A 15,739-nucleotide genomic window follows, 5' to 3' on the forward strand; every position below is an offset into this window, starting at 1 on the left:
CAGGGTTCGTCATTACCACATTCGAATTTGTAGGAATAGCAAAACCTAGTCAGATGAATCGTGGCTTATGGTGGAGACTGTAAAAGTAAGAAACTGCAGTAAACTCCGATTTTAAAACGTACATGTCGAAGGCCACTGTGGTCTCTTTTGGACCGGGAACTATTCATTTGAAGAGCAGCCTGGAAGGGAAATTTGAGGGCAAATCCCAATCTTCATAACTTACCTGGCAAATAAATTCTGTTGAAGATGTCCTCTGAAAGGCCAAGGTTGATGGGTTTCCGGGCAAGTCCACTGGCATCCAACAACTTTCCAAGCTGTCTGCCCAAGTTAGAAAACAACCAACATAAGCAAATGCTCCCACATTTATAGAGAGAACCATAATTCTCAGTCCATTTACGGTAACGCTCCTAAGACCAGAGGGGCCTGGGGCATCCCAGAGCCCAGAATCTGAAGCTCTGGCTCAGATTGCTGGTCTACCACATACTAGCCCTATAAACGTAAACTGGCGACTTCTCCAAACTCTGTTTCCTCGTCAGTAAAATGGAGTCGTTACCAACCCCACCAGGTAGACAGGAGGACTGAAATCCTGGGTATAGACTGGGCTTCAGGTAAAGGTTAATCCCGAAGCCTCCCTCTATGTATGAAGCCTGCTTCCAACACCATAGACTGCTCCCAGGTTAGCACCTTTATAAGAGAATAGCTCAACCAAAGAAATTTTAGTTTGAGATGTGAGAGGTCGTAACTTGATTATTAAAAAATTTACCTCTTTGATTACCAATAAACTCATCCATTTGTACCCCCAGTACCTATGGGATGTTAGCATAGGTACATTCAACTGCCCCACACACAGGACCCGCCCTCCAGGGGCTCACTGCCTAGTGGGAGGGCAGGACACCAACATGCCCCAGCCAAGGCAAGTTCTAAGGATGTGTGGGGAGGGGCCGGCGGGGAGAAAATCCTGAAGGAGGAGATTGAGCCAGGGTCCGGGGAGGGAGGCGAGAAAGGTGCGCCCGGCAGGAGGTACCGAGGGGGCGAAGGCATGGAGGAGAGAGCAAGGAAGAGGGGGAAGAGATGACAGACAGACAGACAGACATGGAGGAACTACAAGAGTCTAGGGCCTCAACGTATCCCCAGACTAGGGGCAGAGGCATCACGGGAGAGCTTGTTAAAAATGCATGAATCCCAGCCCAGGCTTACTGACTCAGAACTTGCATTTAACAGGGCCCCTGGGAGATCTGTGTGCACATCTGAGTTTGAGAAGCGCTTGTGTAGGGTCAGGCTACAAGTTAGGAAGTGTAAAGTTGACGCCCTACGTGTAGGCAAGGACCAGGCCACCGAGGGCCCTGAACGTCATGCTGGAGGCGATGGCGCATCAGATCGGCATCGTTAAAAGCTGACTGTGCTGGGCTTCCCTGGTGGCGCAGTGGTTGAGAGTCCGCCTGCCGATGCAGGGGACACGGGTTCGTGCCCCGGTCCGGGAAGATCCCACATGCCGCGGAGCGGCTGGGCCCGTGAGCCATGGCCACTGAGCCTGCGCCTCCGGAGCCTGTGCTCTGCAACAGGAGAGGCCCGCGTACCGCAAAAAAAAAAAAAAAAAATGCTGACTGTGTTCATGAAAGGGGGCTGGCTGGGAGGGTGAGGGCAGACAGAAGCCGAGAGACAAGCTGCAAGCTGCTGTGGACCTGGAGAGAAATGAGAAGGGCTTGACCTGAAGCAAAAGCAGAGGGAGAGGGCCCGAGCTGGAGGGATGTTTAAGGACGTTAAGCCTGGCACAACTTGGTGAGCACTGGGCATGGGGAGAAGGAAAAAGGAGGAATCAGAGAGATCTTGGGGGTCTGGCCCAGAAAACTAAGCCAATGGCACTTGCCTTTGCAAGGCTGGCAAAGCAAGAAGTAGGTGGGGCCCATCCTGTGGCTGTTGTCCGTGAATGAACAGCCAGGATGGGCTAGGAGGAGATGCCAGGAAGCACCTGGGTACGCAGGTCTGCTGCTCAGCAGAGAACTCTTGGCCACCGGAAGGAAGCCAAGGGCCTAGAGTGAGTAAGAGGTGGCTGAAACTACAGGAACGTCTCCCCTGCGAGAGCGGACAGGGTAACGAGAGATGATGAAGGAACCTCGGGAAATACAAACACCTGAGGAGGGAAGGGAGAAGACAACTACAGAGAAATGGTCCGAGAAGTAGGAGCCACTCCAGGAGCCAAGGGAGGCCTTTGGAAATGAGTGGGTTAGAGTGTCAGCTACAGCGGATTCAAGTCAATAAGGACCGAGAGCCCTCCGTTATAGGTCATGGCTTTCAACCGGATGGCATCTTAGCATAGGAACTGACTTCAGCCGCAGCATTTCCCCAGGTTCTCTGATAAGAATCGCCAGGGAGGTCCTTAATAAAACACACACACACCTGGGTCCCGTCCTGACCCAGAGCATCAGACTCTCCAAGGAAGGGGCCTGCAGAGCTGGTTTTCCACAAGCTCTACAGCTGATTCTCATCCCAGAGGTTTGGACCTCACAGCCTTCCTTCTCAAACTTCAGAAGTTCTGGAGAAATACCTGGGGACCTCAATCAACTGCAGGTTCTGATTCAGTAGGTTTGAGTGGGTAGCAAGGCTGCACTTCTAAGAAGCCGCCAGGTGACAGCCACGCTGCTGGTCTCAGGGCCACCTTGGCAGGAGCAGGGCTAGAGAAAACAGGTTTTGAGGAGGTAAGCCGTTGATCCAAGGTGACCCGGCTTGGCTAGTGGCAGAGCTGAGAGATCTGTCATGCTTGAGGGGTCTCTCTGGATCGTGACTGCATCACGTGCCCATATTCTGCGTCCAGCAAGGATGGCAGATGGAGTGTGAGGTTAGCAAACAAATCATTAACTTCACTTGGACACCTCCCCCGTCCACCTGCTTCTCCCCGCTTGCTCTCTCTCCCTTGCCGTGAGCCCACCAGGATCTCTCTGCTTCTTTCTCTTTCCCCGAGCTTCCCCTCTGCAGCAGAAAGGCCAGATTAGGGCATGACCACAACCTCCCAACCCGGGGCATCTGGAAAATCGGGGGAGAGAGCGTTACCGAAGTGAGACCCAGCAGGCCACCATATGTTGCCGCCAGAACAGCTAATTAGACTGGCTGTGGGAGGGGAGAAGGGCCCACGAGCTTCCACATGGGAACTTAGTGGGAAAGAACTTTCCTGCATCTGTCAGGGACGCCGGAGACCATCGGCTGGAGAAGGGTGTGATGGTGATGCCATTGCCCTGGTTAGCTCTTCAGTGACTCTGAGCTCCAAGCCAGGCACCTCCTGGGCAGGAGCCAGGCCGGCTGCCCCCAGGCCACCTAGACACACCACCCCCCAGCCCCCGAAGAACGAGTTTTGAGTTTAGATTCATTCACAGCCTTTTCCAAATGCCCTTTCCCACCGTGAGGGCTGCCTCCTGACTGCTCTTTTTCTTCCGTGCAGGTGACGGCAGCCAGCACCCCCTGTTCTGTGTTGAATATTCCCCTTACTGCTCCGTCTTTGCTTTCTCCCCCGTCCTGCAGCCCAATACCAACTTCTGCAGCCTCCAGCTGCCCCTACTGCCGCCTGCCTCCCCGGGGGCCCGGGACACTTCCCCGCCTCTCCCTCCGGTCTCCTTTCCCTCCTCTCCGGGCCTCGCACCCGAGTCACCGGCAGCCCTGTGCTACTTCCCCATCTCCTGCCCCAGCCCGGCCGAGACCCCTGTGCTGTGCCTGCCGGACTCCCGAAGGCCCAGTAGAATTTACCTCGTGTGGTAAGTCGCCCTCGGTGAAGGACACAGCACAGTGGAGTCAGGGAGTGGGGACAGGGGGACGTTAAGCTTCCGGAGGGCAGCGCCGTGACCGACGGCAGGAGGTGTAACGTGCGGGGAAGCAGGAAGACCAAGACAGCTGCTCCCACTTCACTCGGCCTTCTTCCAGCACTTAAAGGAGTGAGCGACCAATAAAAGCCCATCCTCTCTCGAGACTCATCTGATTTCTTCACTCCCGCGTCTGGCGCAGTTTCGATCGTTAACCACCAGAAACGGATCAGGCTCCTCCGGGTCTACTCGTAGCCTTGGGGGTGTGACTATGCCCACCGAGCCGGCCCTGAGAGGGTGGCACCAGGGACAGGCCTCTGGGGGAAGCCCACGCTGGATCTGATTGTTGGTTCAGGACCACACGGAGGAGAGACAAATTCAAGGGCTCAGTCGCTGCTTACAGTTTCTTTCCTGACTCCTTATTAGGCCCTACACCTCCCCAAATCAAAAATCCCACCTCCTGGGGCCCAAAATAAAACATATTTATGGTGCATAATGAAGCTTTAATTAAGAGCTCCTCTGGGGATGCGAGACAACACTCATTTCCAGCACACTCAGACTGGCAAACAGACAGGGCCTGTTATTTGTAACTGTACCGAAAGCTGCCTATTACACCAAGGCAACAGCAGCTCCTGCGATTAAGCTGTAATTCTTCCCACGATCTGAAAGAAGCAATAAATCTTTTCAAAAGGCATCTCAGGCAGAGCCTTGGCACCTCCTGGGCACCGGGCATCGAAGTGAAGATGGTGTGGGGGAGGGTAAATGTTCAGGAATTGTCTTTCTCTTCACCTTGCTTTCCAAACTTGGTCTATCCAGAACCGTGTCTGGGTACGGCAGGTGATGTGAGGGGCGGAACAATTATCAGGTGCGTGGAATTAACGTGGACCGTTAAATGGACTCGGTTCTCAGCCATCAGAGTCTTGTATAAATATAAGGTTTCTACCTTTTTCTCCCTTTCCTGGTCAAATTAAGAACTATTCGGTCAACAATTAGTGTCCCAGCACTGTCAAGAGAACTGAGGCAGGACTACCCTGGTGGTGCAGTGGTTAAGAATCTGCCTGCCACATGCGGAGGGGGAAGGGTAAGCTGGGACAAAGTGAGAGTGGCATGGACATATATACACTACCAAATGTAAAACAGATAGCTAGTGGGAAGCAGCCGCATAGCACAGGGAGATCAGCTCGGTGCTTTGTGACCACCTGGAGGGGTGGGATAGGGAGGGTGGGAGGGAGACGCAAGAGGGAGGAGATATGGGAATATATGTATACATACAGCTGATTCACTTTGTTACAAGGCAAAAAGTAACACACCATTGTAAAGCAATTATACTCCAATAAAGATGTTAGAAAAAAAAAAGAATCCGCCTGCCAATGCAGGGGACACGGGTTCGAGCCCTGGTCCGGGAAGATCCCACATGCCGCAGAGCAACTAAGCCCGTGCACCACAACTACTGAGCCTGTGCTCTAGAGCCCAGGAGCCACAACTACTGAGCCCGCATGCTACAACTCCTGAAGCCCACGCGCCTAGAGCCCGTGCTCCACAACAAGAGAAGCCACTGCAATGAGAAGCCCGCACACCGCAACGAAGAGTAGCCCCCGCTCGCCGCAACTAGAGAAAGCCCGCGTGCAGCAACGAAGACCCAACGCAGCCAAAAATAACTAAATAAATAAATAAACTTATTAAAAAAAAGAGAGAGAACGGAGGCAGACACCTTCTGTGTAAACAGCTGTTTGGGTTTTTTGCTACTGGAGGTGCCCCTTTGCCCCGATACTAGAAGGTGTGGGCTTCACGGTGCCCAAAGCAAGCCACAGTCTCCCCCAAATTCACCTACAAACTTCAGGGTGTCAGGCCGGCTGGCGAGGAAACGCCTGAACACAACCCCTCCGTTCTCTGTAAGGCAAAGCGTCTGTCCTCCTACCTGGAGAGGAAGTTACATTTCACCTTTCAGTGTAAATATAACTTGGCCTTCCTGCAGATGAATATATGTAACATGCCACGGTGAGGACCATCTCAGAAAGGCCCCAGAGGTCTGAGGTTCGGTTCACTTTGGATGCGGGCAAGGTGATTAGGAACTGGAATTCATGGACATACAAACTAGGCAGCTTAGGTCACCTCATTTGTAACTTCAGTTGCAGATGGAGAAGAAGGAACAATTCCCAGGAGTTTGCTTTCCACTGAACCTAAAGCGTATCACAGGGAAGAAGTCAGTGGTGCAGCCAAGTTAGATTATAATCTTTAGGCCAAAATGTGTTACTCATCTCTGTGAACCCCTGGATCATTGCATAGCAAAGGCGCACGGGTATTTGTTGAACAAATTATAATAAAAAAACAAGTTGCTGTTTGCCTCTTGGATTTTATAACAGGATTAAGGAAGAGAGCAAGAATAACACAGGGGCTTCCCTGGTAGCGCAGTGGTTGAGAGTCCGCCTGCTGATGCAGGGGACACGGGTTCGTGCCCCAGTCCGGGAAGATCCCACATGCCGCGGAGCGGCTGGGCCCGTGAGCCATGGCCGCTGAGCCTGTGTATCCGGAGCCTGTGCTCCGCAACGGGAGGGGCCACAACAGTGAGAGGCCCGCGTACCGCAAAAAAAAAAAAAAAAAAAAAAAAAGAATAACACAGAAATAAAGGCTGCTGAATAAGTTATTCTCAACCTATAAAGCCTGCATAATAATAAATTTCTGGTCAAATTCAGTTCTCTCAGGGGAGTGACTTCAGATTCCCAATTATTATTAGTAGTAGTATCACTATTTGTGGTGGAAGCAGCAGTTACCATTTTTAGCAGCTAATAAGCACCAAACACTGAGTTAGAGCATTTACATACATTATTGCTAATCTTCACAATAACTCTACAAGATAGGAATATTCCCACTTTACAGCTGCAGATACTGAGATTCAAATTGCCCAAAGTCAGAGGATTCTGCTTACAGTACCAGCAGTGTTTTCTTCACTGCCAGACCTGGTCAAACAGCCTCTCGTGTTTCAGCTTTATGACTTTAGTTTGCTGAGAACTCAATTAGAGGAGACAGGATTATGGAAATCATTTTGGAAATCATTTAAGAGATCTGACGCTTTGAAGAAGGTACTTTTTTTGAACAAGAAAACAGACTAACCTTTTATCTTAAGTCATCCTTGGTGTTCAGCACAAGAAAAAACAAATGGTTCTACTTCTGGAATTTCCCCATAGTTTCAGCTGAATACATCTTCTCAAGGCCTGCTAGGCGATTATGATTTGCCCTGCAGTAGAATTTGAGGCAACACACAGGCTGGCTAAGACAGGGTCCTCACCCTTAAGGAGCTTACAGTCTAGTTGGAGAGAAAAGACACACACCTGAGGCAATTTTGGAATATTTAAATGCTAAAGGCCCTAAGGACCCTGAACGTCTGGCCAAAGCAGACTCCTAAAACTGGAAACAGACCTCCAGGGACTTGCTGGCTGGCACATGTTAGCGCAGGCTGAAGAAGAAAGGCCCTCTGGGAGGGCGTTCACTCCCCCGAGGGTGTGCAGGTGTGGAGCAGGGGGAGTAGGGGGCTGCAGGCAGGGTGAAGTTCTGCTGCCTGGGCTGTGAAGGAAACTTGAATATTCTGCTGGGAATCAGAGTAAAATCCTTGTGACAAGGACCTTTGAGCCAGGTCCTGAACACACACTGGACTTGGCCTGTGCCCTGAGCCTGGCCCTTCCCTGATCCTCCCTCTGTTTCCTCCTCAGTAAGTAATAACCCCCGCTGCTTTCTCCCCGGTCAGCCAGGGGCTTAGGCAGGAGGCAGTCGCTGACTTCTGAGCGCTGGACAGGAACGAGGCCTCAGGGGATGGGGAGAAGCCTGTGGACCAGAGGAGCACAGCTCCTGGGGCTAAGTGCCTCCCCGCTTTCCTCCATGGCCGGTCCCTTAGTGTAAAGCCTTGGTCCCTCCTCCTCTCTCCCCACGCTTGGTCAGTGAGATCCTGTGTAACCACCATCCTACACCATCTCATTTCCTGGAGGATTCTCTTCTCTCCTTTCTGGTCATGCCCACAACCTCTCTGGGCTCCACCGACGTGCCCTAAGCTGGAACCCACACCACCGGTAGCTCCCCCTTTTAGTAAGTTCCCTGTGGAACACGATCCTCTCTGTCTTAGAGCACAGAACCCACTGCCTTCCCCTACCAGGGCCTGTCAGGGAAAGTAGGTAGTACCTAATCACTGTTTTAAATGAGGTTTCACAGACTACCAAGGAGAGCTTTCATTCCTTCCCTGAATCTGGATGAAAACTATTCACCCAACCACAGCTTACACCACGGAACATAAATTCAGTTGTCTTCACGTGCCAAGAAAGGCTGTTCTCTCGCACAGGACTCAGGGACCCTTCCCAGCTTTACCCCCGTGGCCTGCTGGCTACGGCTATTTCTGAAATTTCTGAACTGTCCAAAAGGGGATGAGCCAAGCAAATTCTCTTGGAAGCATTTAATCGAGATATTCACAATTTAACTGCCTGTGAACTCGAGAACTTGTAGAGCTGCATGGAAAATAACAAAACTCTTTCCCTAAACTCACGGGCACTAACACTTAATACATGTGAGGAAGAAACTTGAGATTATTCGTACTAATTAGCAACCTAATTCAAAATGTGAATCTTAAAAAAAAATATTGGGAACTCAATCCAAGTTAGCACTCCAGCTACCATCTTCCTGTGAGTGTATCATCCCAGTCCAGTGGTGGGTAGCACACAGACAAGAGAAAGGGTATCTGGTCCCCAGATGCTTGGAACCTTTCTGGAAAGCCAGATTAGCTGCTAAAAAACAACCTGAGGATATGAATATGCAGGTGTAAAATAGGTTGTGATTCAAACTTGGATGAACACGTGGGGAGCAGGGCTTGTGGTGTGTCCCAAATGTAAAAGGCTCTTGACGGTTTTACCAACAGGCCCATCCCAACATCTAAGAACTGGAAGCTAGAAACTTCTTAGTCAAAGGAAACACCCCCTACAGACTCCACATTGCAGGTGTCAGGGGTGCTCATTAATGGTGATAAAAGCCTTGTGAAGTAGGTACTATTATTCCCATGTCACAGGTGGGAAAACTGAGGCTTCCAGAAGTGATTTGTCCAAGCCCCCATGGCTAGAAGGTCATAGAACCAGATTTCAAATCCAGCTCTTCCCTGACCTCCTGGGTCTATTTCCTTAAAAGCCTTCCCCACCCTTTGAGCATTCTTTCTACAGAAGATGTTTTCCTGTAAAAATTATTGAAAAGATTTTGCATCTTTCAGCAGCCCAGGCATCGCAGATTTTATCAAGCAAGAGGAGGCCAAACCTAATAGTCAGCCCAGAAATGCAGAGCCCGAGAGCGTCTGGGGACAGAAGCAGAGAGAAACTGCAGCTGCCCGGGAAGGCGCCAGCCCTCAGGGGAGTAGGTAAGGACCTGCAGCTCGTGCACCTCAGTCCTCAGAGAGACTGACTTGTGCTGTAACCTGGTGAATTCCGTGTGGTTTTTAGACACTTCCGTTTTTATGTGAAGAGTGTGTACCTTACAGTGAAACACTTAAAAGCAAACTATTGGATCCAATTTCCTTCTCCAAGGGAGGCTGCTGGGAAAAGGCAGGGCAGGGAGGAGTTTTAATTTTCTCTGCCATTACTCCATAAGTGAGACTGTGCATGGTTTTGAGTGGGTGCCCGCCGTCAGGCTTCTGGAGAGGGTATTTGGGTGGTGGGTGGTAGGTGTTGGGGGATGGGGTGGGGGTGGGGGGTGGAGAGGCAGTCTGCAGCCCAGGGATGTCTCACCTGGCCACAGTTCCTGCCCACTTCCCAGGAGGGAAGGATAGGGGGGTCTGTGGATGGCAGACGACTCACCTCCCACGGAGATCTTCTCCCCTCTGATCCAAGGCGTCAAGACCTTACCGTGTAAGAAATAACATCGAAGCGAATATAAGCTTTATTTCAAAGCCCTGGTTGGCGGATACCTCCTCTTTCAGTCTTGAGCGTTCATCCCAAGGCCTAAGCCACGCTTGTCCTCTCCTGCGGTGGCAGAAGGAAAGGAGGAACAGGTCCTAAGGACGCCCCTTGGGATTCAAGGAAAGGGATGCTTGGTAGCTCACCTTGCCAAGGACCTGTTCTTCCCCTTGGGGAAGCCACCGAGCATCACACTTCCTTGCCACCCGATAAACACAGGTGCCTTTCTTTAAAAATATGATATATACTGTGGTGGACACACGCAAATATAGAACATGTATCTGGATGGCCTGAAGTCAGGGGCGATTAGAGCCTATGTGAATCTCTAGCAACTAGATGTCCACGGGCTCCCAGTGATCTAATGCCTTCCGTTGGGAAGGGCAGACCTCACTTCTAGTTCCAGCTCTTCTTCCTCCCAGCGATGGAGTCTTGGGTGGTCAAGTAGCCAGTCTGGGTTACAGTTCCCTTGTCTTAAAATAAGGATAATGATATCTACCTCACTGCATTGCTGTAATAACTAAAGGAGCTAATATTCTGACCAGGACTTGACGATAGTGGGCACTCAACTCCTGTAAGTTTCTCTCCTGCCATCTCCCCAACAGTCCTCAGTGAACTGTAGACTGTTATTTGAAAGGTGAGATTCCCTATGCATCAGACGTTCCTGGACCCGGGAGGCTCATCTAATCTGCCACCTGCACCCAGAAGACATCTTCCATGATCCTGAGATTCACTGAGATTTTGTCCCAATTTTCTATTATACCAGGACTCCTCATCTTCCCCCAATTATTCCCTCAGTCATCTCGCTGTAGTCCTTTTTTTTCACATTCTAAGTGGTTTGCATAAGTGGGAGTAGGAGTCACATGTTTGAATTGCACCAGTGAGAGATTCGAAGCAAATGGGACAGAGAGGTAATACATAGACAGCTCTTACGAATAATAAGAAAAACACAAATGCCTAATAGAAAAGTTGGGGAAGAGGCACAGCAGACAATTTCACAGAAGAAGAAATACAGATGGCTGATAAAATTGGAGGGAAAAAAAGTTCAAGCTCACTCAGTAATGAACGTAAACTTACATGAGATAAATTTGGCCTACCTTAGCTAGGCTAAGGTTTTTTCAAATAATGTTCAATACTGGTAGTGAAACTAATAACTAACATTTCCTGGGCACTGATGTGTCAGGTGCTTGCCAAGCCCTTGGCATGCATTCCTGATGACACAGTTATGAGAGATGCTTTCATAGTCTACCTGTAGGGTAACTTGGTACAAAGTGGAATTTGGCAACATGTGTCAAAGTCTTTAGAAAGCTTGCAATTCCACTCCTATGAATCTATTCTAAGAAAATAAGACATATAGTCAAGGAGTTATAAGCAAGGACATCTATCCTGGAGTAATTTGTGGCAGCAAAAAAACTTAAAATAATCTATATACCCAACAATAGGAGAAGGGTTATACAAATTATGATATTTTATATAATGTACCCTTGCAGTATAATTATTATTGTGTTCATCACAATTAACGGCAGGAGATAATGCTCACAATAAAATGTTTAGGGAAAGGAAGCAGGACGTAAAGTTGTATATACCCAGATATCCCAATTTTGTTTTTTAAGACAATACTTCTAGATAAGAGAGCCCTGGGTTGTAAATTCAAATGTCTTCAGGGAACAGACAGGTATGGCAGGAGAAATACATGACAAAGGCTGTGGGGCCTGTGGTGAACCAGACATGCTCCCCCTAAAGGCAGGTAACTCAGTGTTCAAACACTGAGCCAGCAGACAAGTACAGGATGAAAATAGCCCACGGGTCTTGAGTTTGCAACCCACCTCTGAATTCCAGAACAGTAGCAATGGTCTTCTGAGTTTTGGATATTGGGTGATTTTTATTTCTTCTTCATCCTCTTCTGTGTCTTCCAAATTTCCTACAATGGACATCGACTACTTTTTTAACCAGAGGAAAACAAAACTCTATGGCTGTCAGAATGGACGAAACTGTTGGTCAAGCACATGCGGAAGTCTAGACCAAAGACATAGTCTTAGGGCAGAGAGATGCTTTTTCTGGTTTCATCTCACTGCACCCACGACATTCGGTTGCACCTAGTCAGACTCCTGGAAACAGCAGGCACTCCAGTCAGGGCTGGAGTCCATGCAGGGCCTGGAGTCCATGCAGGGCCTCAGAGGCCCAGCACCACCAAACCAGCTCTACAACAAATGATAAAGGAATTTCTCTAAGTGGGAAACACAAGAGAAGAAAAGAACCTACAAAAACACACCCAAAACAATTGAGCAAATGGTCATAGGAACATACATATCGATAATTACCTTAAACGTGAATGGATTAAATTCTCCAACCAAAAGACACAGGCTTGCTGAATGGATATAAAAACAAGACCCATATATATGCTGTCTACAAGAGACCCACTTCAGACCTAGGGACACATTCAGACTGAGAGTGAGGGGATGGAAAAAGATATTCCATGAAAATGGAAATCAAAAGAAAGCTGGAGTAGCAATACTCATATCAGATAAAATAGACTTTAAAATAAAGAATGTTACAAGAGACAAGGAAGGACAATACATAATGATCAAGGGAACAATCCAAGAAGAAGATATAACTATTATAAATATATATGCACCCAACATAGGAGCATCTCAATACATAAGGCAAATGCTAACAGCTGTAAAAGGGGAAATCGACAGTAACACGTTAAAATTGGGGACCTTAACACCTCACTTACACCAATGGACAGATCATCCAAACAGAAAGTTAACAAGGAAACACAAGCTTTAAATGACATAATAGACCAGATAGATTTAATTGATATTTATAGGACATTCCATCCAAAAACAGCAGATTACACTTTCTTCTCAAGTGTGCACAGAACATTCTCCAGGATAGATCACATCTTGGGTCACAAATCAAGCCTCAGTAAATTTAAGAAAATTGACATCATATCAAGCATCTTTTCTGACCAAAATGCTATGAAATTAGAAATCAATTACAGGGAAAAAAATGTAAAAAACACAAACACATGGAGGTTAAACAATACGTTACTAAATAACAAAGAGATCACTGAAGAAATCAAAGAGGAAATCAAAAAATACCTAGAGACAAATGACAATGAAAACACAATGATCCAAAACCTGTGGGATGCAGCAAAAGCAGTTCTAAGAGGGAAGTTTATAGCTATACAAGCCTACCTCAAGAAACAAGAAAAATCTCAAATAAACAATCTAACCTTACCCCTAAAGGAACTAGAGAAAGAAGAACAAACAAAACCCAAAGTTAGCAGAAGGAAAGAAATCATAAAGATCAGAGCAGAAATAAATGAAATAGAAACAAAGAAAACAATAGCAAAGATCAATAAAACTAAAAGCTGGTTCTTTGAGAAGATAAACAAAACTGATAAACCAATAGCCAGACTCACCAAGAAAAAGAGGGAGAGGACTCAATTCAATAAAATTAGAAATGAAAAAGGAGAAGTTACAACAGACACTGCAGAAAAACAAAGCATCCTAAGAGACTATTACAAGCAACTCTATGCCAATAAGATGGACAACCTGGAAGAAATGGACAAATTCTTAGAAACGTATAACCTTCCAAGACTGAACCAGGAAGAAATAGAAAATATGAACAGACCAATCACAAGTAATGAAATTGAAACTGTGATTAAAAATCTTCCAACAAACAAAAGTCCAGGACCAGATGGCTTCACAGGTGAATTCTATCAAACATTTAGAGAAGAGCTAACACCCATCCTTCTCAAACTCTTCCAAAGAACTGTGGAGGAAGGAACACTCCCAAACTCATTCTGTGAGGCCACCATCACCCTGATACCAAAACCAGACAAAGATACTACAAAAAAAGAAAATTAGAGACCAATATCACTGATGAATATAGATGCAAAAATCCTCAACAAAATACAAGCAAACAGAATCCAACAGCACATTAAAAGGATCATACACCGTGATCAAGTGGGATTTATCCCAGGGATGCAAGGACTCTTCAATATACGCAAATCAATCAATGTGATACACCATATTAACAAAGTGAAGAATAAAAACCATATGATCGGGCTTCCCTGGTGGCACAGTGGTTGAAAGTCCGCCTGCCGATGCGGGGACATGGGTTCGTGCCCCGGTCCAGGAGGATCCCACATGCCACAGAGCGGCTGGGCCCGTGGGCCACGGCCGCTGAGCCTGCGCATCCAGAGCCTGTGCTCTGCAACGGGAGAGGCCACAACAGTGAGGGGCCCACGTGCCGCAAAAAACAAAAAACAAACAAACAAAAAACCACATATGATCGTCTCAATAGATGCAGAAAAACCTTTGACAAAATTCAACACCGATTTATGATAAAAACTCTCCAGAAAGTGGGCATAGAGGGAACCTACCTCAACATCATAAAGGCCATATATGACAAACCCACAGCAAACATCATTCTCAATGGTGAAAAACTGAAAGCATTTCCTCTAAGATCAGGAGCAAGACAAGGATGTTCACTCTCGCCACTATTATTCAACATAGTTTTGGAAGTCCTAGCTATGGCAATCAAAGAAGAAAAAGAAATAAAAGGAATCTAAATTGAAAAAGAAGAAGTAAAACTGCCACTGTTTGCAGATGACATGATACTATACATAGAGAATCCTAAAGATGCCACCAGAAAACTACTAGAGCTAATCAATGAATTTGGTAGAGTAGCAGGATACAAACTTTAATGCACAAAAAGCTCTTGCATTCCTATACACTAACAATGAAAAATCTGAAAGAGAAATTAAGGAAACACTCCCATTTACCTTTGCAACAAAAAGAATAAAATACCTAGGAATAAACCTACCTAGGGAGACAAAAGACCTGTATGCAGACAACTATAAGACACTGTTGAAAGAAATTAAAGATGATACCAACAGATGGAGAGATATACCATGTCCTTGGATTGGAAGACTCAATATTGTGAAAATGACTATACTACCCAAAGCAATCTACAGATTCAATGCAATCCCTATCAAATTACCAGTGGCGTTTTTTACAGAACTAAAACAAAAAATCTTAAAATTTGTATGGAGACACAAAAGACCCCGAATAGCCAAAGCAGTCTTGAGGGAAAAAAAGACAGAGCTGGAGGAATCAGACTCCCTGACTTCAGACTATACTACAAAGCTACAGTAATCAAGACAATATGGTACTGGCACAAAAACAGAAATATAGGTCAACGGAACAGGATAGAAAGCACAGAGATAAACCCATTCACCTATGATCAACTAATCTATGACAAAGGAGGCAAGGATATACAACACAGAAAAGACAGTCTCTTCAATACGTGGTGCTGGGAAAACTGGACAGCTACATGTAAAAGAATGAAATTAGAATACTCCCTAACACCATACACAAAAATAAACTCAAAATGGATTAGAGACCTAAATGTAAGACCGGACACTATAAAACTCTTAGAGGAAAACATAGGAAGAACACTCTTTGACATAAATCACAGCAAGATCTTTTTTGATCCACCTCCTAGAGGAATGGAAATAAAAACAAAAATAAACAAATAGGACTTAATGAAACTTAAAAGCTTTTGCAAAGCAAAGGAAACTACAAACAAGAAGAAAAGACAACGCTCAGAATGGGAAAAAATATTTGCAAACAAATCAACGGACAAAGGATTAATCTTTAAAGTATATAAACAGCTCATGAAGCTCAGTATTAAAAAAACAAACAACCCAATCCAAAAATGGGCAGAAGACCTAAATAGACATTTCTCCAAAGAGGACATACAGATGGCCAAGAAGCACATGAAAAGCTGCTCAAACATCACTGATTATTAGAGAAATGCAAATCAAAACTACAATGAGGTATCACCTCACACCAGTTAGAATGGGCATCATCAGAAAATCTACAAACAACAAATGCTGGAGAGGGTGTGGAGAAAAGGGAACCCTCTTGCACTGTTGGTGGGAATGTAAATTGATACAGCCATTATGGAGAACAGTATGGAGGTCCCTTAAAAAACTAAAAATAGAATTACCATATGACCCAG

The 15,739-nt window shown here is 46.7% G+C and overlaps 1 protein-coding gene and 1 long non-coding RNA gene across 2 annotated transcripts in view; one reads left to right on the plus strand and one right to left on the minus strand.

The window, feature by feature from the left end:
* The window catches only part of MARCHF10 (membrane associated ring-CH-type finger 10), an 88,741-nt gene that overhangs the window by 41,614 nt on the left and 31,388 nt on the right, over positions 1–15,739 (plus strand). Inside the window, exon 5 of the mRNA XM_049701652.1 lies at positions 9,031–9,171. Within this exon, the coding sequence (XP_049557609.1) occupies positions 9,031–9,171 (141 nt within the window). The remainder of the gene's footprint in view (positions 1–9,030; positions 9,172–15,739) is intronic.
* The window catches only part of LOC125962038 (uncharacterized), a 51,381-nt gene that overhangs the window by 8,264 nt on the left and 27,378 nt on the right, over positions 1–15,739 (minus strand). Inside the window, exons 4-6 of the long non-coding RNA XR_007473331.1 lie at positions 11,530–11,624; positions 2,546–9,772; positions 224–318 (exon numbers count right to left, since the gene is read on the minus strand). This is a non-coding gene — a long non-coding RNA (uncharacterized LOC125962038). The remainder of the gene's footprint in view (positions 1–223; positions 319–2,545; positions 9,773–11,529; positions 11,625–15,739) is intronic.

This window comes from Orcinus orca, chromosome 19 (assembly GCF_937001465.1).
Source record: "Orcinus orca chromosome 19, mOrcOrc1.1, whole genome shotgun sequence".
In the NCBI taxonomy this organism is placed as follows: Eukaryota; Metazoa; Chordata; class Mammalia; order Artiodactyla; family Delphinidae; genus Orcinus; species Orcinus orca.